Source organism: Artemia franciscana, chromosome 11, assembly GCF_032884065.1.
Source record: "Artemia franciscana chromosome 11, ASM3288406v1, whole genome shotgun sequence".
Taxonomy (NCBI): domain Eukaryota; kingdom Metazoa; phylum Arthropoda; class Branchiopoda; order Anostraca; family Artemiidae; genus Artemia; species Artemia franciscana.
In genome coordinates this window covers 11,876,420-11,901,671 of record NC_088873.1, presented here as the reverse complement: position 1 = coordinate 11,901,671, position 25,252 = coordinate 11,876,420, and the positions used below count along the sequence as shown (strand labels likewise).

The window sequence follows — 25,252 nt, the reverse complement described above, 5'->3', positions numbered from 1 at the left end:
TTGTTATAACAAAGTAACACAAACGTAAAGGAAACAATTTGAAGATATGAAATTAGTAGCAACTGTAGAAGAGTTCCTCTATGAGGGAAGTGCATAGAGGTAACAGCAGGCTGGGACTAAGAAGTACGAGCAATTAATTCCTGTGGACTGTGCCTGGTCCCGACCAGATGTTTCAAGAGCCAAATTTTTTTTGGGGGGTAGGGGGTGGGTGGCGGTGGATTTACTGATGACTGGTCATTTTTACCGACTAATTTCAGTGATATTTCTATTAAAATTACTTCACAAAAAAGAAAAACCAATAAGCACCTAATCCGTAATCTTTCTTCTGTAAAAAATAAAAATTTCAACATTTTTTAGATAGGGGCTTGAAGCCTCCAAAGTAGGATTGTCTAATATACTGAACCTGATGGTAAAATTTTTATTACGTTCAATTCCCTTCCTGGAGATGTTTTTCTTATTTTTCGAAAATCAGAAAAATATTTTAAGGCTTGTGGCGTTTGATGTGTAACTCTAAACTTGATGAACTTAATATATTTGGAATCAGCATAAAAAACAATTCTTCAGATGTATTAATTTTTTTCAAAATTGTTTTTTTAGAGTTTAGGTTACTATTGGTCGAGTCGCTTCTTACTTATAGTTCGTTACCACGAACTGTTTGATTCTGCACGATGTATTGAATATATCGGATTTTGGAATGTAGGTAGAATTGTCATAATCCCTTTGTTCCTTCATTCTTTTTATTTGTCTTTATTTCCCCTTTTCTACTCAATTTTTCATTTGGAGAATTCTCCGGGGGGAAGTAAGTAAGTCATACATTTAACACAAATTTATTTCCAAAAACACATAAGTGCTCCACGATTTTGCTCCATATAAAGTGGAGTTACGAGACAGTAACTCAAAGATAAAACAGGGAATTAAATTAAGGGTGAGTCTATTTGGAGCACATTCCATGCTCCAAATCCACAAGTCTGACAAAAAACATGCTCAAGCGTCAAAGACGTAATAGCAAACAAGATATATTAGTAAGAGACATAAAAGAGTAAGTCTAAATAAAATTCAGCGATAAAATTGCGGTTGACCGGACCAAGCTTGGCCCGGTCCCGGATGTCCCGGCCCTGGATGGCCTGACCTTGGATGACCAGTCCCAGGATGGTTTGGCCCTGGGTGACTTGGTCCTGGACCTGGTGGTCGAAACTGAGCAGCTTGATCAAAGTTTGGAGACTTTGCTTGGAAGTTTGGTGGAAATCTCGGTTGTTGTCCAGGGAAAAACGGATTTGGAGGAGGCTGCCTGAAAAAGACAAAAATTGATCACAAAAACTCACGAAAATATTCTTTGTAGCTACAATGCATGAATTTGCCATTCGGGAATCCTGAAATGAAGAAAATAAAGAGATAATGAAGATATAAAAAAGATAAACAACAAAATAGTAATAGCAGGAACATAACAAGTAATAACACTAGTAATAATAAAATTTAAAATTATAAAATAAAAAAGCTATACTACTAGAAAATGGGAAACAGAAAATTTGCAAAAACATAATATAGTTGAAAGCCCGCCACAAACAAAATAAAGTGAACACGGAAATAAAAAAAAAATAGAAGAAATAACTCGCACAGAAATATTAAAAGCCGCTCAAATAGAAGCTTTTGAAAATGTCTTCTAGTTAAGTTCACGTTAACCATTGAATTTAGGCGTCTTCTGGACCACTGATTGTAACCCATAAGGTCAAACTCTTAAAGAGTCGCCAATTCCCATTAGTAATGAATTAGGAAATTAAGAATTCTTCGGAATTCTTCTCGATGTCTCGCTTCATTTAGCTAATGCACAATGACTTCACGACATTCATTATTAACCGAAAACATTTTCTTTTCTTTCTATTGGTTGAGCTTCGGAGATTATGCTCATTTAGATCTTCTCTTAGGACATTCACCATTTTACAAGTTAAATTGCTGTCAAAAAGGTGATGCTGTGGCTTTCATATGAGGCTTGATACAGCAGAGGCCTAGGTGAATATGTAAGACCTTAGGCCTTGAATTCCTAATAACATAAAAATGCCTACCATTTGAATCTATGGCGCAAGACGTCTCAGTGTGAAGGGTCTATTCTGGAACAACTGGATATTCTTTACCTATAAGGTAGTGGAGTCAGTTTGATCGTTATCTCTGATTATTTGCTAACTAGAGATGTGCTGAAAGTGGATCTTCCTCTGCTACTGTTGGAGATCTCGATAGATCTCATGTGTTCGACTATTGCTATAATTTTTTGTGACTGTACAGACAAACCATCAGGGAGCCTTCTGCTTACATTCACCCTTCAATCGCTGGGGCACAACAATGGCTGTATCAGCTCTTTCCCTGGGCTGTCAATGCGTACTTCTAGAAAGTTTTTCATTGGTCACTAATTTCTGGCGACTGTATGGGCAAGCCATCTGGGAGCACATTACATTTATCGGTAGATGGGATACAACAATGGCTGCACTTGCACTGCCCTCTTTCACTGAGCCATCAATGTGTACTTCTAGAAAGTTTTTCATTGGTCACTAATTTCTAGCGACTGTATAGGCAAGCCATCTGGGAACATTTTTTGATAGCTGAGATATAACAATTGCTGCACCTGCTCTGCCCTCTCTCCATGAGTCATCAGTGTGTACTTCAAGAAAGTTTTTCATTAGTGACAAATTTTTTGCGACTATGGCCGTATAGTCGCAAAAACAATATAACAATGGCCGTACCTGCTCTGCCCTCTTTCACTAAGCCATCAATGTGTATTTCTAGAAATTTGTTCATTATTGACTATTCAATGATAGGTGTAGTTAATCTTTTTCTATGTGAAGTCTTTTTGTATATTGCGTTATTGTGTTATTGCGTCATCGAGCGTCAAGATGACTGAACTGAACTATAATGAACTTTGTTGTGATTCATTTTGGTTAGTTGAAATTTGTCTGTTTCAGAATAAAGAAAGGATTTTTCAAGTTAGAATAATTTATTGGAATATGGAGAAATTAATCGGGTACAAACTGTTGTTTAGAAGTGAGATACTGAAACAAGTTCCATTTGTGACGAGGTAAATCTTTATTCAAGATTAAACTTCGCCGTGTGAAAAAGTTAAGGAAGTGAAAAATCAGTTTTTTTATTTACGGTGTTATTTTTAACACTTAAAGTGAATTTTTATTGAAATTGAATTAATTAACAGATTAATTACTTAAAAAATAGTAAATGAAATTGGACTTTTAGATAAAGATACCTTGTCGGTTTGCTAATTGCCGTATGACTAATTTTTGATATTGGTCAGAAGCAATTCCAATAAATTTTAAATTCAAATAGCATACGCAACTCAGCTCTGAAAGAATATTCCGTTTGTTCTAAGGCAGCCTATCGGTGATGCAGCGATAAAGAGGAATTTGTGTGGATCGGTTGGACTTAATAGTCTTCCTGTGTCCTATAAAAAAGTGGGTAAGCGCTAGTCTTGTCAGGGCGGCCGAGGTTTCAAGTCCCGGCTCTACAGGACACCATTCAGTGGAGTGAGGGCTCCGGTTAACACCGAATTTTGCAGTAATTCTACATTACTCTCACATCGATTTTATACCAAATTTCGCAGTAGTTATACATAACACTCGTATTGGTTCAAAACCAAACTTTACAGTAATTTTATATTACTCTCGCATTGGCTCGGTACTAAATCTTGCGGTAATTTTATATTACTCTAGTATTGGTTCTATACCAAATTGTGCAGTAATTTTATATTACTCGTATTGGTTCAATACCAAATTTCGTAGTACTATTATATTACTCTCGTATTGGTTCTATACCGAATTTCGTAGTAATTTTATATTAATCTCGTATTGGTTCTATACCAAATTTCTTGGTAATTTTATATTACTCTCGTATTGGTTCTATACCAAGTTTTGCAGTAATTTGATATTACCTTCGCATTGGTTCTATACTAAATTTTGCAGCAATTTTATAATGCTAAAATTTACAGCTGGAGTGCAAAAATAGCTGCACCTGCTCTGTCCTCTTTCGCTGATCCATCAATGTGCACTTTCAAAAAAATTTACAGGTGTGATTGATTTCTGGCGACTGTATGGACAAGCCATCTGGGAGCACATTACATTTTTTGGCAGCTGGGGTGCAACAATAGCTGCGCATGCTCTGTCCTCTTCCGCTGATCCATCAATGTGCACTTTCAAAAAAATTTACAGGTGTGATTGATTTCTGGCGACTGTATGGACAAGCCATCTGGGAGCACATTACATTTTTTGGCAGCTGGGGTGCAACAATAGCTGCGCATGCTCTGTCCTCTTCCGCTGATCCATCAATGTGCACTTTAAAAAAAAAAATTCTAGTTTGATTGATTTCTAGCGACTGTACGGACAAAGCATCTGGGAGCACATTACATTTTTTGGTAGCTGGGGTGCAACAATAGCTGCACATGCTCTCTCCTCTTTCGCTGATCCATCAATGTGCACTTTCAATAAAATTTTCTAGTGTGATTGATTTCTGGCGACTTTATGGACAAAGCATCTGGGAGCAAATTACATTTTTTGGCAGCTGGGGTGCAACAATAGCTGCAACTGCTCTGTCCTCTTTCGCTGATCCATCAATGTGCACTTTCAATAAAATTTTCTAGTGTGATTGATTTCTGGCGACTGTATGGACAAAGCATCTGGGAGCACATTACATTTTTTGGCAGCTGGGGTGCAACAATAGCTGCAACTGCTCTGTCCTCTTTCGCTGATCCATCAATGTGCACTTTCAAAAAAGATTTCTAGTGTGATTGATTTCTGGCGACTGTATGAACAAAGCATCTGGGAGCACATTATATTTTTTGGTAGCTGGGGTGCAACAATAACTGCTCTGTCCTCTTTCGCTGATCGATCAATGTGCACTTTCAAAAAAAATTTCTAGTGTGATTGATTTCTGGCGACTGTATGGACAAATCATCTGGGAGCACATTACATTTTTTGGTAACTGGAGTGCAACAATAGCTGCAACTGCTCTGTCCTCTTTCGCTGATCCATCAATGTGCACTTTCGAAAAAATTTTTTAGTGTGATTGATTTCTGGCGACTGTATGGACAAAGCATCTGGGAGCACATTACATTTTTTGGCAGCTGGGGTGCAACAATAGCTGCGCATGCTCTGTCCTCTTCCGCTGATCCATCAATGTGCACTTTCAAAAAAATTTACAGGTGTGATTGATTTCTGGCGACTGTATGGACAAAGCATCTGGGAGCAAATTACATTTTTTGGCAGCTGGGGTGCAACAATAGCTGCAACTGCTCTGTCCTCTTTCGCTGATCCATCAATGTGCACTTTCAATAAAATTTTCTAGTGTGATTGATTTCTGGCGACTGTATGGACAAAGCATCTGGGAGCACATTACATTTTTTGGCAGCTGGGGTGCAACAATAGCTGCAACTGCTCTGTCCTCTTTCGCTGATCCATCAATGTGCACTTTCAATAAAATTTTCTAGTGTGATTGATTTCTGGCGACTGTATGGACAAAGCATCTGGGAGCACATTACATTTTTTGGCAGCTGGGGTGCAACAATAGCTGCAACTGCTCTGTCCTCTTTCGCTGATCCATCAATGTGCACTTTCAATAAAATTTTCTAGTGTGATTGATTTCTGGCGACTGTATGGACAAAGCATCTGGGAGCACATTACATTTTTTGGCAGCTGGGGTGCAACAATAGCTGCAACTGCTCTGTCCTCTTTCGCTGATCCATCAATGTGCACTTTCAAAAAAATTTTCTAGTGTGATTGATTTCTGGCGACTGTATGGACAAAGCATCTGGGAGCACATTACATTTTTTGGCAGCTGGGGTGCAACAATAGCTGCAACTGCTCTGTCCTCTTTCGCTGATCCACCAATGTGCACTTCCAAAAAAAATTTACAAGTGAGCGACTGTATGGACAAGCCATCTAGGAACACGTTACATTTTTTGGCAGCTGGGGTGCAACAATAGCTGCAACTGCTCTGTCCTCTTTCGCTGATCCATTAATGCGCACTTCCAAATAGTTTTTCTATGGTGACTGATTTCTGGCGATTGTATGGACAAGCCACCTGGGAGCGCATTACCATCACATTTTTCGATAGCTGGATACAACAATAGCTGCAGCAGCTCTGCCCTCTTTCACTGAGTCATCATTGTGCACTTTCAGAAAGTTTTTCTTTGGTGATTGATTTCTAGTGGCTGTATGGACAAACCACCAGGGAGCACATTACATTTTCCCATAACAAGGGTACAACAATTGCTTCATCTGTTCTGCCCTCTTTCAGTGAGCCATCAATGCGTACTTCCAGAAAGTTTTGGTGCTTATCCAGTCTTGACGAGTTGAAGAGTCTTTAAGGCCGTGATTAAGTGAACTTGAACACATCGAGGTTCAAAATCAAAGTTAGGGTAGCCTTCTGTCCCTCAATTCTCTAGAGACCGTCAATTGTCAAAAACCCTTCTAACAGCACTAATAGTAGTAACCCTTCTAAATAGCAGGTTAATTATACCAGCTTGTCAATTTGGTCTCTAGGGGTATTATCGACGATCGGAAACGATTCTTTCTGGGAAAAAACTTGTAAAAATTTCAGGTAGCTGAAAATATTCTATGGGACTGTTAGAAAACAGGAAAATACATCGAAAAACGGTTGTATTCATCTTACAGATTATTGTCTTCTGCTCATGATAGTACCAATTTTGTTCTAAAAGCAATATCCTTTATAGAGTACACTTGTGAAAAAGAGCGAGACATTTTCTAAGATTTCTAAGCAATTCGAGGAAATAGATCAAAATCCTAGCAAACATTTTGTGGCATCTTCAAGAAGCTACGGCCTGATATTAAAGGCGGTATCTTCCACCAATAAACACTTGAATACTTTTTAAATATAAATTTTCGATTTTAACATGGGATTTTCGAGTTCTATCAGTTCAATTAATCACGGCCTTAAATGTATGTCTGTATTAATCGCAGAATCACTAGGACTGGGTATGTTTTCCATGGGGGTGTTTCAGAATATTTTCTGAAGGATGTTGTCAACTAACTATCAAGGGTCGGCATTCAGAATTGCATCTATGACTGGATGAGCCTATTCTGTTTCGCGAATTTCAATTAAATACTAGGGGATTTAGGTCGACTAATGTGACAATTTCCCCCAACCCTAAAGAAGGAATATTCTGATACCAGGAGAAAAAAAACTATTTCGTAACGGATTTTATAAGCTTAAGATATAGAACAGAATCAAACTAAGAACTTACCGGTAATGTGCCTGACTTAAAGGCGGTCCTTGGCCAGGAGGGAAGCTGAATCCAGGCATTGGCTGGCCTGGCTGATATCCAGGAGGGAATCTTATTGGAGGTTGATTCATTTGTTGAGCTGGTAGCTCTTGAATAGGTACAGTGACCAAATTAGGATTCCTTGTTGTTAAAACAGGTATTTGGTTAATGGGTGGATGTCCAGCTGTTGGCTGTGGCGATACCTAAAATAAATTATTCATATTTTCTTTTATCCACAAAAAAATGTCATTTCTACATTAAATTGAGAATATAGAATAAATTATATAATATTATGATGATGATGATAAATTTATTTCCCATTAGTCGGACAAAAAAAGAAATTGTCTTAAATGGAGTATAAATTAATAAGAAAAGGAAAAAAGAAAACAAACAAGGAAGCAAGAAAAAACAGCAAATCCACATTAGCCTAAATACATAAACCAATAAATCCACATTAACTAAATATATACAACACATGAGGCACCACACACTAAATTATACCATAGCAAAGTATAAACTATGATAGTATCCAAGCCCGCCGAAAACCGATCACGCCGATCTTTTACCCGCTGAAGTGGCGACTTCAGTAAAAACTTGGCATACTTATAATAAATTGATTGGATATATTGGTAAAATTCTAGTTGATTGACTTTTGGCTATCTCGGAAAGGGGTTAGGTTAGGAAAAGGAAACTTTCAAGGATGATTCTAAAGGCTAAATTATTTCCCTGGAAGGTATTTTGAAGTATCCACCTCCACTCCTTCTCCCTCTAGAGAGCGCTGACCTTTGATGACCTTTAAAAATATGTGTAATATAAAAGTGAAATCTTGCAAAACAGATCTTTTGCTTGAATGAAGTACAAAAAAAAATTTTTCCGCTTCACAACTTTGCTCAATCCCAATTTATAAGGTTTTAAAGATGTGCAAATACATTTCCTAAATTTTGAAAAAAAAAAACATTGATATGGCTCAGAATTCAACTCAAATAACAGGAACTGCATTTTCAGAACTAAAGGCAGAGAAAAGGCAACTGGTAACTGAAAATTAAGGTAAAGTGTTGTTTTCATCCCTGAAAGTTTCATTTTCCTAACCTAACCCCTTTCCAAGATAGCCAAAAGTCAATCAACTAGAATTTTACCAATTTCACATCAGTCGCTGTAAATATGGGCCAAAAAGGGGAAAGTGCAAGAAGGTGGGGGGCTTGCAAAAATTTAATAGAGGCGGGCTAGGATCTGTCGATTATATTTCAATTTGCGCGATAAAAGCACTCCATATGCCTTACGACTTTGATTTATAAATGGCTGATAAGTCCATCTCGAGTAGACTTCACGGTTCTACCAATAGGCAGTCTAAGATACGTGAGGGACATCGAGGACTCCACCTTATGATTGCAAATATTTATATAATTGCGGTTATAATTTTTGGAAACAAATTCATACTATACTTTCTGAACAACATTTAATTACACTAAATTGCTCAAAACATGATAGCCCCTGTGTCATAATATGAACAAAACCCAGTAACCATTTTTCAACGGAGAGGGATAATTAACTTTACATTTTTCTTCCATATCCTGTTTATGTCTATCCCTCCCCCCTATAAATATAATTATAACCGAATAGATTGTAATAAAAAAAAAACAGCCCTACTTGTTTAATTTTAGCTTTTACATTTGGAAGACTTTTTTAAATTAACTATTCACTCTACTAAAGACTTACCCCCTCCTTTTTTTTCTTATACCTATCATATATAAAGCGAACTGACAAAATTTATGAATAAAAAAATAGGGATCAACAGTAGATATTTTTGTAATAGAGTAGCCTAGGTGTAAAACAAACATTTTATACTATTAGACTTGAATCATATAATGACCTTATATCACGTCAGTCTAAAATCCATTCAAAAATAAAGTAAAAACTTATTAAATAATCAAAAACAAAAAAAAAGAATTAATGACTGGTTTTCCATGCTATTATACAATTCAACAAAACTCAGAACAAAATCCTTGCGATATCTTTCATGTTTAATAGGGACGGGAGTCAATTTTGGGGACTTTTTGGATTTTATAAGGGACAGTTTGTTGCGGGCGGGAAGGTAGGGTTTGGGGATGATTGAATATAATCGGGGAACAGACAGGGTCTTAATACCGAAACGAAGGCACAGAAGATTCCCTCTCACGGTCAAAGTGGTGAGTTCAAACTTACCTAAAGATAAAGTGGTTCTACCCCCCCCCCCTTCCTAGGGTTCTAATGAAAGAAAAGATGAAAGGGCTAGGATGCGTTTTCCGGATAAAGGATGACTGATTCCCGATGATTGTTCTTTTTGGTCATTTATCTGTGTCAAAGCAAAAATCAGGTCGTTCCCGAATGGAATGGGAATAGAGTAGGAATCCTTCATAAGAAAGGATTTAAAGGGAATTGGAGCTTTTGGGAGGCAGTAAATAATGAAGCTTTAAATAGATTGGAGTGGAGGAGGAGCTTGCGCAGCTGGTCTCAGGCGACTTGGTGCTGCAGTGAGTTGTTAGTAGTAGTAGATGTAGTCTAAACACAATGAAAAATTACACAACCGTATCGAAAAAAGTGAAAGTGTGCAAACCAAAGATTTCACAGACCGCAATATCAATAGTATTAAAACAAAACGGCTTAAAATATTAGATTGTAGACATCAAAGACCTTATAGATTCAAAATTTTGTTGGAATTACTTTAGAAAAGCCTAGAAGAGGTAGATTTCCAGTCGACAAGTAAAACACCTAAGCAGGAAACAAGTACAATATAATGGAGCATCTTTGCGGATTAATATACGACTTCTTGGTGAATTAAACTTATAATAGATGATTTTCTGATTATCATCCATAAAGAAAAGACGCATGTTCATCGCTCCAAATAGTGTTATTTTCTGTTTAACAATAGAGGCTTCAGAAATTGCGTCAACGTTATTACCGTTAAATTTCAATTTTCAAAGAGAAAATTCAGTTGATCTTGGTCTCCTGTACGTTAAAGAGGTTTCAGACCACAATTCTAAAAATCTAAGGAAAAATTATATATTCAATAACTATTAGATTTGTTTATTAACGGAAATTACTAAAATAAAACTTTTAAAAAAAGGGAAAAATTTTCCTTTTAATATAGAAGCGTAAACACGCAACAAAAATAGGGTGAAACGTTATTCCAGGTGCCTTCAAAGCTAAAACTGGCACTTTACTGAAAACACATATCTAACGCAACAAAACGGGAATAGAAGTAGGAAAATGTTTAAGTGGCCTGCAAAAAATAAAACATTAATTCATAAAGCTCTCGATAGTATTTTACCGGCCATGAAATCATTAAATTTTAAGCACGTTTTTAACTCTATGAAAAACTTCAGGAAGCTTAGTTTTCAGTAAAGCACTAAACTTTTAGAATTCTACAAATGTAGGGAAAGATCAGGAGCCTGTAGATTCAAACAAATTCGGAGTAGATTTGCAGTAGGTTTGGAGCCTGTAGCTTTACAAAAATATGTTGCATAAAATGCGAAGGTTTAATTTTGTTCATTTTAATTTTCAACTCTAGTTTCAACCTTTTTATGGAGTCTTTTCATTGGAAAAGGTCCTGTTTTGCTATCTTTATTTTTTTTTAAATATTCTTCCATAAATGTTCGCAAAGTGCAATTTTTTTGTGCCTTGTGGCGCTTTAGGATGGCATTATCAAGTTGGCTTTATAAGAAGCGATTAGATATCAAAATCAGTTTATGAATGAGCACCATCTATGTGATGTTCTAGCGCCCTGTCCAGCCTTTCCATTCCAGAAATAAAAGACAAATTGCATTTTTTGGGAGCCATACGGGACTATATGATGGCGGTATCAAGTAAAATTTATTAAAAGTGATTATATACAAAAAATTAGTAAAGAGGGAACTGTAGTCCCTAGTAACCGAAAACTTAAAAATATGTTTTAAAAGAAAAACTGACGAGTTAGGACAATTGACATTTGAAACTGATTCAGGAATGGCAACTATGATTTCGATTAATCTTAAAAATAAAAGTTAGTTGCGAAAACAAACTTTATAAGAATTTCGAGAAATATATTTATATATACATTGCATATCAATTTATTTAAAGCTTGTATGGGATTGTTATCGCACCGATAAAATTTGTCTTGTGTTGGCTATATGAAATGGGGTTTGCGAACTCAAAAAGTTAGAATCTAAGCCAGAGCTTTGACCACTGATAGATCTACACCCTTTGTCTCCCTCTCCCTCTCAAGTCAGCATTATGTATACCGGAAGACTTGTGCAAAATTTGGGTTTTAGCCTCAACGTGGACTTTATCAGTTACTACCGAGTGTCGTAACTGTTACCTGTGGTGGCATAGTCCTCCGAGCTTCCTGTTGTCCCCTAGCTTCAGGATGCTGTCGCAACTCCTGTGGGACAAGTTGTGGTGCTTTCTCCTTCTTCTGCAAATCAGGAGCATTTACCAGCCGTTGTTGCTTTAAATACATCTCCTTCATAATGGCTATATCTTTAACTGCGCTTTGAGGGTTCGAAGCTTGCGCCGCTTGTGCTGCCTGAGCGACGTTTGGCACTTTCTGATTTTTTAAATGCCGGTGATTAATATGGGCCTGAAAGAAAAATAAGATATTTCTCTAACTGAGAATTCCTTCGGGTCTCTTACGTTAAGTCCTGGCACAAGACTATGGCTTTTATCTAACGTAAATGAGCCATGTCGCAATGCAATGCCTAAATTTCAGCTCAAATGCATGAATAAAAATGGAATTAGTAAATCTTCCCAGAAAACGCAAAAAAATAGCCTATCGAAGAAAGCATACAAATACAATTTTTTGTCACTGGATAAGCATAACAGATAATAAGTAAATAAAATAATAAGTGAAGGAAATAAGATAATAATGAGTCATAAGTGAATAAAAATAAACTAAATTGTCAAAGGGCAGAAACAGGTTTCTACCTGATTAGGCTGTGGAATAATGTAAATGGCTATATGTAATTCGTTACATTATAGTTGCAGTATAAAAAAGATTGAATGTCAAAGGTAATTCGTTTTAATTTATATTAAGCAAATAAAATGTGCTGTGTTGAATAAAATGTTAATTAATAACGAGTTAAAACGTGCTGTGTTGAATATAGTAACGATTAACTAAGACGCTTAATGAAAAGAACTTTAAACTTCATAAAGGAACTTGGAGAGAAAAAAGGCTTTAAAAAGGCTCCGGAAATTGATGCACCTGTGAAAAGTCAAAGACAACTTTAGTTGGTGATTCTACAGTCAAACTACTCAACACTTTTTCTAGCAACTTACAAAAAACACTTTTTCAGCATGCAGGGCAATAGTCTGCGTGGCGAAGTTGCCGATCTCTTGATATTCTGCCTTCGATCAGGAGTGCTATGCTAGGTTGGGGGTAGATTATCCAACGCTTCCAGTGTGTCCCCCCTACCCAGACTTTTCTAGGTACCCATTTGGAGCTGTGTCACCTTTGGCTGAGTTTACAGAGTCACACCGCTGACCCCCGTCCTTAAAACACTATTCATCGACACCAGGCCTCCAACCCCTATTTTCTTTTATTTAACTTGTGACCGTCGTTTATCAATAATACCATAGGTCTATTTATTTGCCCCCTCTTTCATTTTTGCTATTTATTGTGTAATAGTTACTTTATTAATTTTGAAACACTATTTTTTTTTACTTTATATATTACTAATTTATTTTTTCAGCCACCATTTTAACGTAGTTCTTTTTATTAGTTTTCTACATTTGTCTTTTGTTTTGGCGGTTTTTTTATTGTCTGCTCTCTTTTACTTGACAAAAAAACGAATTTGCCTCTATTGGAGCTTTTGATAGTCTTATGAAAGTCATTGATAGTCTTTCCCTGCCCTGAAGGAAACAGGACCGCTAATACTTGAGACTAGGGGAATAAGACGGAAATAATGCCGTTAAACCGAAAGGGGCTTGTGATGAAAGCTTACGTCAAGAACTCCATTTAGTAGCCTTTTCCATTATTACTCAGTCATTTTGAAGGCTCATAGGCAACCAAATGAAAAATTTCTATTATATCTTTTTGAAAACATTTTGTTCTTTTTAATTCCGTTTGTTCGGATCAGGCAGCAAAACATTTTCACTTCAAATCGAAACTAAAGCGAACAGACTATTTGACCACGCGAAGACCTCTTTTTCATCGGATGACTTGAAAACCGGCTGGTGTATTAAAACTCGACCCCTCTTAGAACGTAACGTATAAGGGGAGGGGGGATGTGTCAATGCTAATTTTTGAAACAAATATGCAAAGTGATAAGCTTACAGGGTTATTCCTCAAATTCAATAAGTAACAAGAACCCGAAACTAATATGAACAGGTCTCCAAAATACTAGAGGATTCACTTGGCATTACAACAGAATAGAAAGTGCGTACTAATGGTGGGACAATTAATCCCACCGAGGGATTTTCCAACAGCCAGAATCTACATTCTGGAATCACTGAAGCTAGAAAAACTCTCAAAACAATTTCACCTTCTAAGTTCTATTTTTAAAGGTATTGATGGATTAATTTGATTTTAAGTGATTTGTTTCAGTTGATTGAATGTCTTTGTATGTCTTTACGAGCAACAGCTCGAGTCTGGTTGTCAAAGTACAAATTTGCGCGCTCAAAAGCGCCCAAAAAGCACAAAACCGATGGAAAGTTTGAAAAAACTCTGGAAAAAGTGCTAATATAGTACAAAGTATGGGGAACCTAATAATCACAGGTAGAAAGTCCTGCAAGTCCCTGCCAGACAGATAAGTGTGTCTGCAACCATCCTGATTTTTCCTGGTTTTTAAGAGATACATATATATACAAGACCTTATATATATATATATATATATATCTATATATATAAAAATAAGTTGTCTGTGTGTGTGTGTGTGTGTCGAGTGACGTCATGTTTGTGTGTCGACTGACGTCATGTTTCCGACTGACGAAATTACAGACCGGGACATCGGGACACAAATGACGACCGGGACATAGGGAATATAAATGACGACCGGGACACTCAAAAAGAAAGCGACCGGAACACAAGGAATGTTCGATTAGCAATCACCATCAACAAAGCACCGGGACACAAATGACGACCGAGACACAGGGAGTATAAATGACGACCAGGACATAAGTAAAAAAAAACTAAAAAAACTAAAAAAAAGGTAAAAACTACAAAAAATAAAAAGAAAAAAAACTTAAAAACTAATAAAAAACTAAAAAAGCTAAAAAACTAAAAAAAATAAAAAGGGAAAAAAATAAAAAAAGGAAAAAAACTGAAAAATAAAGGAGAAAACCAAAACTAAAAAAAAACAAAAATAAAAAAACTAAAAAGGTAAAAACTACAAAAAAACTAAAAAGAAAAAAAAGTAAAAACCAAAAAAAAACTAAAAAGAAAAAAAGGGGAAAAACACAAAAATTTATTTCATCATATACCAATTCAAAAACGAATGTATATACAGACCGGGACACAAATGACGACCGGGACACAGGGATATATATATATATATATATATATATATATATATATATATATATATATATATATATATATATATATATATATATATATATATATATATATATATATATATATATGTATATATATATATATATATATATATATATATATATATATATATATATATTTATCATGAAAAGATAAATCACCAATGCAACAGCACAAACACAAAAAAAAAAAAAAAAAAAAAGAGACAGAAGGAGAAAAGGAAGACTGTTTTCCTAAATTAGTGATTAATATAGACCAGCACTTGAATGAGGCCTTAACCCTACTCATCCATACAATCACATAGGTCAAACGGCATAGCCACATGAACGTATTGAAATCCAAAGTTAAGGTGTTTTTGAATTTTTTGTTTCTAGCCTAACTGAAAGATATTCTGCAACAAGCCAAATCTTATTGAATGAATCTTACCTGCAAGTCCCTACCAGATAGGTAAGTGCGTCTGCAACCATCCTGTCCATACTTTGACCCACCGTGAGTACACATAAAGACATTGCCAATGACAGCTTGCTCGACTCTGGCCACTTTATCATTACAGCGCATACATTTTTGATCTTGATCTTTAGCACAACTAAAGCAAAAGGCATGACGGCAAGGAATCTAAAAAATACAACATAATAGAATAATACAAAATATAAATAATAAGAACATTCACATAATAAAATATAAATAGTAAAGCTGGTATAAATGTACCAGCTACCAGCGACTAAAGACGTGGGGTGGATATCATAAACCAATCTTACTTTGTACATTTTGTATGTGTTTCCAAGTCCAAGCAATTCACTGACCTGAAAACAAACACTTGATGCTATTAATTGAAGCAAGTATTTCTCGGGAGCAGTTCCAGCGTCAGAGTTAGTTGGTTCGATCATTACATGGGGATATTTGTCTTTATATCCTTGAAGGCAAGGAAGCAATATATACAGTTTAAAGAAATAGCATACGGTTAGTAGCTTTCGTTAAAAGGTTACGAATTTCAGGCGTAATTATGCAAGTATACCCCGTCTTTTTTTCTACCCAGCTGGGCAAATATATTGAAACTTCCAGGAAAAACCTTTTTTTTAAGGTGGAGGGTAGAAAGGATCTTATAAATTTTTCTTCCGGGGCGAGGAATAAAAACAAACTATCTGGTCCCCAGGAGAGAGTTTTCACATTTTTTTAAAGCATGTCTTCTAAGAAGCTCCTTGCCTGATTATCATTGATTATTTATTTTTACGATAGGCATTTAAACAAGTGTATAGCACATACTCTTTTACTCTACACTCTTCCCCAAATCACAAAATTATAAGTCCCACCAAAAAAAAAGCTTCTGAGAGTTTCAAATCAATCCCCCAGTTTTGAAAAAAAGCTGGGAACACTTATGCAGCTAACCATCACATTTGTCAGTTTTTAATGAAATGATAATATTAATTTTATTTTTGCCCGCTCATACAAAAAAAAAGAGAAAAGCGGAGTAATACAAAAAAAAGGAAAAACAAGAACACTGAGCATCAAAAAACAAAATTAAGTAATAATTTCTTCATTCGCACTCGTAGATCAGATGTACAGGCAAAACTCGAACAATATTTCCAACGCCTTTTTTTCTGCACTTGTTTCAGTAGACGGCACAATGATAATATTTTGATATGTTTGAACGAATGTGTTTCTCTCGTAGAGCGGATATCAAAGCAAAAACTTGAGGTATTTGCACTATACAGATCGGAGTTTTAGTCTGTCAGTTTGCGCGAACCAGTCCCGTAGCGGAGATACATATAGCAGGTGAGGGAGAGCAACCGCTTTGCAATAATCTTCCTGTGTGAGCTAAATTTCAGAGAGACAAGCTTCCCGTAACTTGAATGAATACTCTTGGTAATTTTCTCGATTATCAGTAAACGAGAACTTCTGACATCATGACCGTACGTTATTCCCAGGTACTTCATTGTATTTTCAGGGAAAAATTTCATTTCTTCAACCGTCACATAGGTAGGGCCACTGCTTTGCTTGCCGAGGGACAAAATTCCCCAAACTCCGCCTTTAGTGCGTTGACCCTTAGACCGATACTTTTGTAACCAGTTATCAGGTGGTAAATATTTTCTTGTAGTGAATTTAGGTTGCAGCTTAACATCATTGGTTTAATTAGAGAAGGTAAAATCTCAATTTTTTACATTTTTGTGACTGAAAATGTAGAAATAATGTAAGTCAAGAAATATTTTCAGATTAATAAAATTAAATTTAAAAGGAAGTGTTTCGGGCCTCTTTAGCCACCCCAAAGCGCGTTATAATGCATAAATATAACGTGCATTTTATGCAAATATAACACACATTATAATACGTTGTATACTTAATATCAGTGGCGTCAATTGGGGGGGGGGGGGTAAGAGGCACGTGCTCCTAGTGTTTTCCCCGCTCCCCTCTAGATTTCGAAAATACCTTTATCAAGGGGTACTTTCATTGGAAAATGCTTTTTTAGGTATTTTCATTGGAATACTGAAAAAACAATTTGCCCCCATCCCTAGATTTTGCCCTCCTTTAATTTTTGTAAATCCATGCCACTCCTTACAGTTTGCAAAGAGTGAATTTCCATTAGAATTATTTTCACTAAAATTTACTTAGAATGAGGAAATGCCAAAAATTGAATATTCCTTGAACTCTTAATTTGTAGATCAATCTAATGAAGGGTTAAACACAATTTTAACTGTATGATAAATCCTAAAATACAACTAAAATCTCCTCCCTCTACTAGTAAGGGCCCAAAGAAAGTGGGAACTTGAGGAAAATTATATCTCCTGCGCTATAATATGGCTCTTAAGGAAGCTAAGAACTATTTGGACCACATAAAATGGATAAATGGACAAGTGTATTGATTGCTGCAAGGTATTTTATAAATCTATAGGGAAGAGGGAAAAAACACAAGGAGACACGTTCCTCTTACCCCCCCCCCCTCCAATTGACGCCACTGATTTTAACTATAAAACGTATTATAATGTGTGTTATATTTGCATAAAATGCAAGTCATATTTAGACATTATAATGCACTTTGGGGTGGCTAAAGAGGCCCAAAACACTTCTTTGTAAATTTAATTTTATTAAGCAGAAAGTATTTCTTGACTAACATTATTTCTACATTTTTATTCACAAAAATGTAAAAAATTGAGATCTTACCTTCTTCAATTAAACCAATATCCCTTTTACTAGAATGTTACCTGTTCACCAGCACTATCTTATCGGCATGCTGCCGACCACATGGGAAATTTTTTTTCTTAGCGTTTTTTAGTGAAGTTTTTTGTGTTTTAAACTTTCCTGCGGTTTTACTTTTCATTTGGATCTGACGCCATTTTAGAGGGGTTTGGGGCTTTTTTTCGAAATCACAATAAATTTCTTTTCACAGTTAACTTTTATTTTTAAGGCGAACCGAAATAATAGTCACCATTCCTGAGTCAGTGTCAGATGACAATTATTCTTTCATTGGGCAGTTTTTTTTTAAACCGTTTTTTAACTTTTGGTTACTATGGGCTGTGGTTTGTTCCTACTAGGTTGCAACTACCACTGCAACCATGATACTACGTAATATTCGTTAGGTACAACCAATGTCATATCTTTAAGCAGTGGATATGTATCTAAACTCTAGACAGTGTGGTTAAAACACAGCCTGCTCATAGGTCTTCTTATGTAATAAGTGGCAACCCTTGAGGAAAACATAACCAAGGGCCTGACATGGCTTATCCTGCTGTGCTTGCCTCTAACAGCTTTGCGCTTTGATGAGCTATCTACGTCTGTATAGATGGATGGGGGGCTCTTCTGGAATTGTTTCAAATAAACCCTTCCCCATAAACATGGAGGCCTAAATATACATTTCATGACGTTTTCGAAGCCTCTTCTGAGTGCTGGACCTATATTAATGGTATTGAAGAATAATAAAATTGTCAACAAACCATTCGTCCATAAATAAGTACAGGTTTGTTGCACTTTTCACATATATGCACCATGGGACTGGAAACCTTTTGACCAATCAAATTTACTTTGTGGTCCCATTTCAATTTGGTAATTGGTTCCAAAGGGCCTCTGGTTAAAGTTGTAAATGTTGGAGCCTGCAAGTTGGTAATATCTGCTTCAAGCACTAGAATAAAAAAAAACAATATAATTCAAAAGCAATTGTCGAATACAATATAAATCAAAGGTAATAAATTACTTGAAAATTAAAAAAAATGTCGTAAGGATTTTCTGCTCAAAACACAACGAGAAACCTGAGTCAACAACAGATAAAAACGCAATGAAGACACGAAAATAATTATGTCCTTTATTGTGGAATAAAAAAGGCCAATGGTTAAATGTGTTCCTATTTATTTTATTCGGATTTTCGGATACAGGTTTAATGTTACAATAGTCTAAACTTCAGCATTTTACAGAATGGAAGGATGGAAAAGCATATCTTGCCAAAGCACTCACTCTTTACTTATGCTGCTTCCGCGTTAAAATCTGGCATCATCTCCCTTCTAAGACAATGTATAACACAAAATAACAAGCAATTTATACAATAATAAGTACAAAACTCACAATAACGTTTGCCCTTCAAATATATTATAAGAAATTTAGAGGCTAAATTTGTTATTATCTGTCATTTAAAAACTGCATGTAAGAGCAAATAATTAATGACAATGAAGTTCAGTGGCACCAATTCCCTAACATTTTTGGGAGAGGAGAGGGGACAAAACATATTTTCAAAATCCAGGGAGGGGTAATCATATTGTTTTATCAATTTTTTCAATAGCAGAAAAAGCTATTTTCTAAAATCTAGGAGGGTAAATGCACACCCTCCCTTGCTCCACATTTGACTTACCTGATTGAGTTCTGCAGAAGACCCATACTTTTCTTCGTCTTTTTTTAATTTATATTTTTGAATTTACAAAGCCTATGACTCTCATGGTCCCAATGTTATTCTTTATCTATTTCCACATTTCCGGTTTGGTTAGTTCAGCTTATTTTTTAGTGCATAGGAAAAACTGCATGTTTCAGCCGCATAGAAGGTCCAAAGCCGTGCAAGATTTCAACCTCTCTCCAGCCATCCAAAATTATAATGAAAAAATGCAATGAAGAGCTTATCCAACAAAACTACAATTCAATGATAATTTTGACTGAATATTCAAATTTTGTCCAGAATATGAAGAACTGCTGAAACACGGGGTTGTTTGATTATAACAACAAGCTTTTTGAATGCACTAAAAATCTTTAGTATAACAAGCAAGGTGTTGAAAAGGAGGCAACCTCCCTTATGTACGGGATAATTTCTGTCCATTTTAGGTTTTAATGCTGCTACTTACTGTCAGTTGCAAGAATTTTTTTTAATTTATTGTATAGAATTTATTTTTATATCTTGTTTCTTTTAATTTTTCTTTTCGAGACCAGAGGTACTGGTGACTTCAGAATAAGTGATTTTTATTGAAGTTTTCTCAAACAAGATGCTATTCCTAAGATAAATCCTATATCCCTTTTGCATTCAAAAAATTAGAAGCACTAACAAATTCACAAACATGTAACAAGCTTCCCTGAACAACTAAATGCATTTGCTTGCTTGGCAAACATTTCACCAATCAGTTATTCAGTTTTTTACTAGTGCTGATAAACAGCTTTGGATTTAGCTAATTGTAGTTGGTGAGTAGCGTGTCTAGGAGGTATGGTTTTGGCACTCAGTTGTCTGTTTTTTGGGGTTTTTTCGGTTTTCCATGTTGTTTGGTTTTTAGGCCTTTAATTCTCCAATTAGTTTTTTATTTCTGTAGGATGACCATGTTGTTTGGTTTTATCTCTCATCCCCATTTTCGGTATTTTCTTCTAAAAGTGCTGAAGAAGGGAGGTGGTTGTCTTCCAAAAAATATTAGCCTTTTTTGTCCAGTATTTTTGTCAGCCTTAAAAAACCTACTCTTGATCTTTATTCCTTCAAATTTGTTTTTTTTCTGTCTCATTTTATCAAAAAATAGATCAGCTTATGGAGTGACTAAAAGTAAAAAATGTAACACCTACAATAAGGATTATACCAGCCACAGACAAGTAATATTTAATCCAGTTACTTAAGATTAAAAATAAAAAAGGAATTAGTATAGAACTGCATGATATTCTGTGGGTTACCCTCTAACTACAAATGTTAAAGAACAATTCACTGCAATCTTTGGTTATTCAAACAATATTCAAACCATGTCAAACAGGTCTCTCCTTTCTTTAGCTTAACCAATAACTGCTGATGATCAATGGTGTCAAAAGTCCTCTCTAATCCTTTAATAAAATAGCTAGCATTAAACCTGCTTCAAATATCTTGTTTTCACACTCAATAAGTTTAATAGTGGCCAATTCGGATGACAGTCTTTCCCCAAAATCAAATTGAGTATTTATAAGAACTTCATTATTTTTTTTATTAATCAATTAGTCTAAATGCAGTCACTTTTTCATGCATTTTAGAGAGGAAAAAAGGATACAGATCAGTCTTTTGTTTGAAAAATTGTGTTTCTTGCCTCTTTTATGCAACAGAATTATTTTCACAGCCTTAAAATACTACAAAACTTTTTCCATTTAACTAAAAACACCCTATACAAATCTTTACAAATGGACCCTATACAAATGGAGGTATGATGAATGAAATAAAAGATGAACTTTGTTATTATAGTGGTTATTTCCCAAGGGGGATTGATTGAACAGGGTAATAACCTGATGGGCAGTTGGAAAAATGACAAGCAAGTTGGTAAAATTACATTACCCAAATTATACCCCTATCTATTACCTTAAATCCCAGCTTGGAGTGATATAAGGATTTTCCATCCTTGTGATGCTCCACTGAAGAAAAAAATTAGTTTGGTGTAGATTGTGATTGCTGATCTAGACTCTTGTGGAGGACTCTGCAGATTCCCAATTGTAAAGGAACTCCTGGCAGAGCCATTCCTTATCAATGTGGGATTTGAATGTGTCAGTTGAAGTTACAGAAACTGTTTCCTCAGACAGTTGATTCCACAGATTGATGACTCTTTGGATGAAGAAATGACTTCCATGTCTACTTGTGGAATGCTGCATGGGGAGCTTCATTGAATGTCCTCTAGTACCAGAATGCAAGGGCTGTGCAAAGAGACTGGGAAAGGTGTTTTTAGAAAGGATTTTCTTGGTTAAAATCATATCACCCCTTTTCCTTTGGTATGTCAGTGTTGGCAGCTTCAAACGACGTAGTCTTTCTTCGTATGGAAATTATATTGCCAAATCATCCCCCAAAAATTACAGCTAGTGATACTCCAACTAACTACTGTGGAAAAAAAACAAACAGATCAATCACTTTGTTTCTGATAAACCATTATGGTAGGCATACTCTTTATTTTTATCATTGAAATTACTACTTATACTGGATATTACTAATATCTGATACCCACATTGAAGTGTAAACACTTCTTGTACTCTATTGTCAATTCCACCAGGGGGAGCTTAAATAAGCAGCATTTGTGATGCTATCATTCCTTAGATGATCTCCACTACAACAAAAAACAAATGATATTATATATGATTGGCTTGAGTTCAGAGTTTGAAGTATAGGTAGGTGCTTTCAAGTTCCCATCCCTGATACTACTACAAGTACAAACAAATCTGCATAGCCTCAAGTCATTTGAGACAAAGACAGCAGTGGTTACCCCTACTCTAGCTCAATAAAAAAAAACAGGTTTTTTCAACTGAAAGTAAGCAGCAACATTAAAAATTAAAACGAACAGAAATTATTCCATGCATGAATGAGGTTGCCAACACCTTGCTCTTTATGCTAAAGTTTGAATTTCTTTTAGAGATTTGGTTACTATTATCCACAACACTCCTCTGTACAGTTTGTTACCAGAAACTGTTTGATCTATTTAGAAATTCACTCTTTACCCTCTTCTGTGTAGTTCCAATTACATTTAATTCACTCTTGTGAGCTCTTCTCATTCTATTTAGGTATACTTATTCCCTAAATGGAATCAGTATTTCTGTATTAGTATTTCATCATCAGCAGCAGACTGTCCATGTCTTTGTAATAATCAGAACTTTTTCATTTGTTTTTCACTGTCTAATAATTGAAACTCTTATTTGTTTTGCCAAAGAAAGGTGGTATGGCTTGTAAAAAAAAAACAAAAAAAAATCAGAAAAAATCTGCTTTTTGCTTGGCCCCAGATGGATGGCCAAAACCATAATCTTGGGTAACGATCATTGTTCATCCATGAAATATGGCCTAGCCATCTTAGCTTTTCTTGTGTGCATTATTGCCCTAGAAAGTGGGAAGAAAATACACTCTTGTATAGCCTTTTTTTATACAAAGCCAAGCAAATAAGTACCTAAAACTGACCTTAGACAATTACCAAGGAATAAAATTAGCAAATTTTCTTTGGCCATTTAAACACCCATATTTCAAAGCTAAACTTTTCCCTTACTTTAAATTCTTTCATTCTTAATTCTTTAAATTCTTACTTAATTCTTTAAGTTTATTAAAAAAATTTTAATAAATTCTTTAAATTCTTACTTACTTTCATCTTACTTAAAAAAAAAAAAAAACTTGCAGCTTTTCTATTATATTTTTTATATCTTCACTGTATTCACCCTCTTTACTAATAACACTACTCATGCAAGTGAAACTATCCAACTTGATTGATAATCAAAATCTAGGAGAGTCTCACCTTCCCATTTGAAACTTTGTCCTCACAAAGCCTTTGTTGTGTTTCTTAAAATAAAAGTACAATAAAATAATCTATACAAACAGGGATAACAAATATCTCTGTATAACTCCTAATTTGACAGTAAAACAACTAGTATTCATACATCATACACATCCCCAATCTCTGTGATGGATTGAAACTAAACTGCTCTTATTTTAAAACTGCATTTACAGCATCTAAATGTCTAATTAGCATCATCATGCTAAACAATTTGCTTCCTAAATAAATCAAACTAATGTATCTACAATTACCACACTCACTCTCATCATCTTTCACATAATGGGTTTTAATTAAAGAATTCCTGAAATCACTAGGTATTTCCCTTTTCTAAACTTCATATTCCTAATCTTCAATGATCTATCTATAACTTCATAGCCACCATACTTTAAACATCATGTACAATGTTGTATTACTTTAATATTGTTATTTTTTTATCATTTCCAAAATCAACACTATTTCCAAATATAATGGTTGCTATGTGTAAAACTATGAGGAAACACTACAACAAAATTCTTCTATTTGAATTACCTTTACTCTATGCCTATCTACCTTAGTTCTGTCCTAATATGGATGATAATACTATTGAAAAAAACAAAATAAATCATTTTTATACAGCTCTGAAAGTTAAGTTAAGCCAGCTTTACCTGTCACAGAAACTATCTGCCTTGTCTTTACACTCATTATCCAAGGCTCCCAAGTCTTTATTCATCTTCATCAATTGTCCTCTAGGGACAAGGTGAACATGCAACTTGACATCTTTTGTATACTCTTTCAAAATAAATTATAATCTTTTTACTAGCAAATGGAACCCTCTCTCTAATGATCTGGCCCTACAGTTTGTACACAATCAAAAATAAACACTTAAAAAATGAAGTTTATACTTTAGAATATATAGCATGTTTCTGTTCATGGTACTATCATGTCTACCCCTGTTTTTATTTATATTCATAAGCCATTTCTAAATAGTGGCCTATTTGATATGTAATAAATCTGAAATTTTATAGCCAAGTTAGATATTGGGTCTATTGGTTTTGATAAGTCGGGGAACCCCTTTCACAAAGGAAAAAAGCATCCAGACAAATATATAGGTTAGGGCCATAAGGCCTAAGACCACTAGAGTTGGGGTGATGGTTGCAAACAATTATTATAGTTAACTCTACCATACTTTGAAAGCACTGGCAAATCCAGGGGGCAAGGGGACCCTACACCCAAGATTTTTTCTGGTGTTCTCTTATCCTGTTTTTCTTCTGTTTTTTACTCTGTTTTAGAAAATATTCATTAATTTGGTCAATTATTGGCACCTTTGTCACATTGGCCCCCCAAGATTTAGCTTATTGGCACCCTTGTCAAATTGGGCCTCCCCCAAGATTTTGATCCAGATCTGCCACTGTCAGAAATAGCATTAACTAAGACAATGAGTAGTGTGTTCACTACGCCCCTGTTCCTGTAATAGAATCATGTATATATTTGCTGGAGATGTAAATTTTTCCACAGGCATTCTCAGGCAAGATTTAGGCTCTCTTAAAGTTGTATTGGCCTAACTCAACTACTTTCTCCGATTCCTTTATTTGCAATTTAGTATACTAGCTGCAGCTATAGCCATCAATTCAAAACATAATTAGGAAGAATGATGAATTTTGAGCATGTATTCTATAAAGTCTTTCATATCCTACATTCGGCATTGTCCATTTCTTCAAATTTTAAATAAATTGCCTCAGAGAGTACTCTAGGGATAGAAGTTCACTTCACTGCAGGCGAGTCTTTGCTACAGGTATTTAA

At 35.3% G+C, this 25,252-nt stretch overlaps 1 protein-coding gene across 2 annotated transcripts; it reads right to left on the bottom strand.

Annotated features, from left to right (window-relative positions):
• Nucleotides 1-996: 996 nt before the first annotated feature.
• On the bottom strand, nucleotides 997-25,252 carry LOC136032814 (E3 ubiquitin-protein ligase Hakai-like). 2 transcript variants are annotated; one of them, XM_065713218.1, is made up of 6 exons: nucleotides 25,147-25,252; nucleotides 18,701-18,885; nucleotides 15,201-15,389; nucleotides 11,604-11,864; nucleotides 7,253-7,473; nucleotides 997-1,288 (listed from the first exon to the last, which is right to left on the bottom strand). In XM_065713218.1, exons 1-6 carry the CDS (start codon nucleotides 25,160-25,162, stop codon nucleotides 1,057-1,059), a joined length of 1,104 nt encoding a protein of 367 aa, XP_065569290.1. In that variant the 5' UTR covers nucleotides 25,163-25,252; the 3' UTR covers nucleotides 997-1,056. The 2 variants fall into 2 exon arrangements, with proteins under 2 accessions (XP_065569290.1, XP_065569289.1); XM_065713217.1 differs by lacking the exon at nucleotides 25,147-25,252 and adding an exon at nucleotides 24,118-24,169.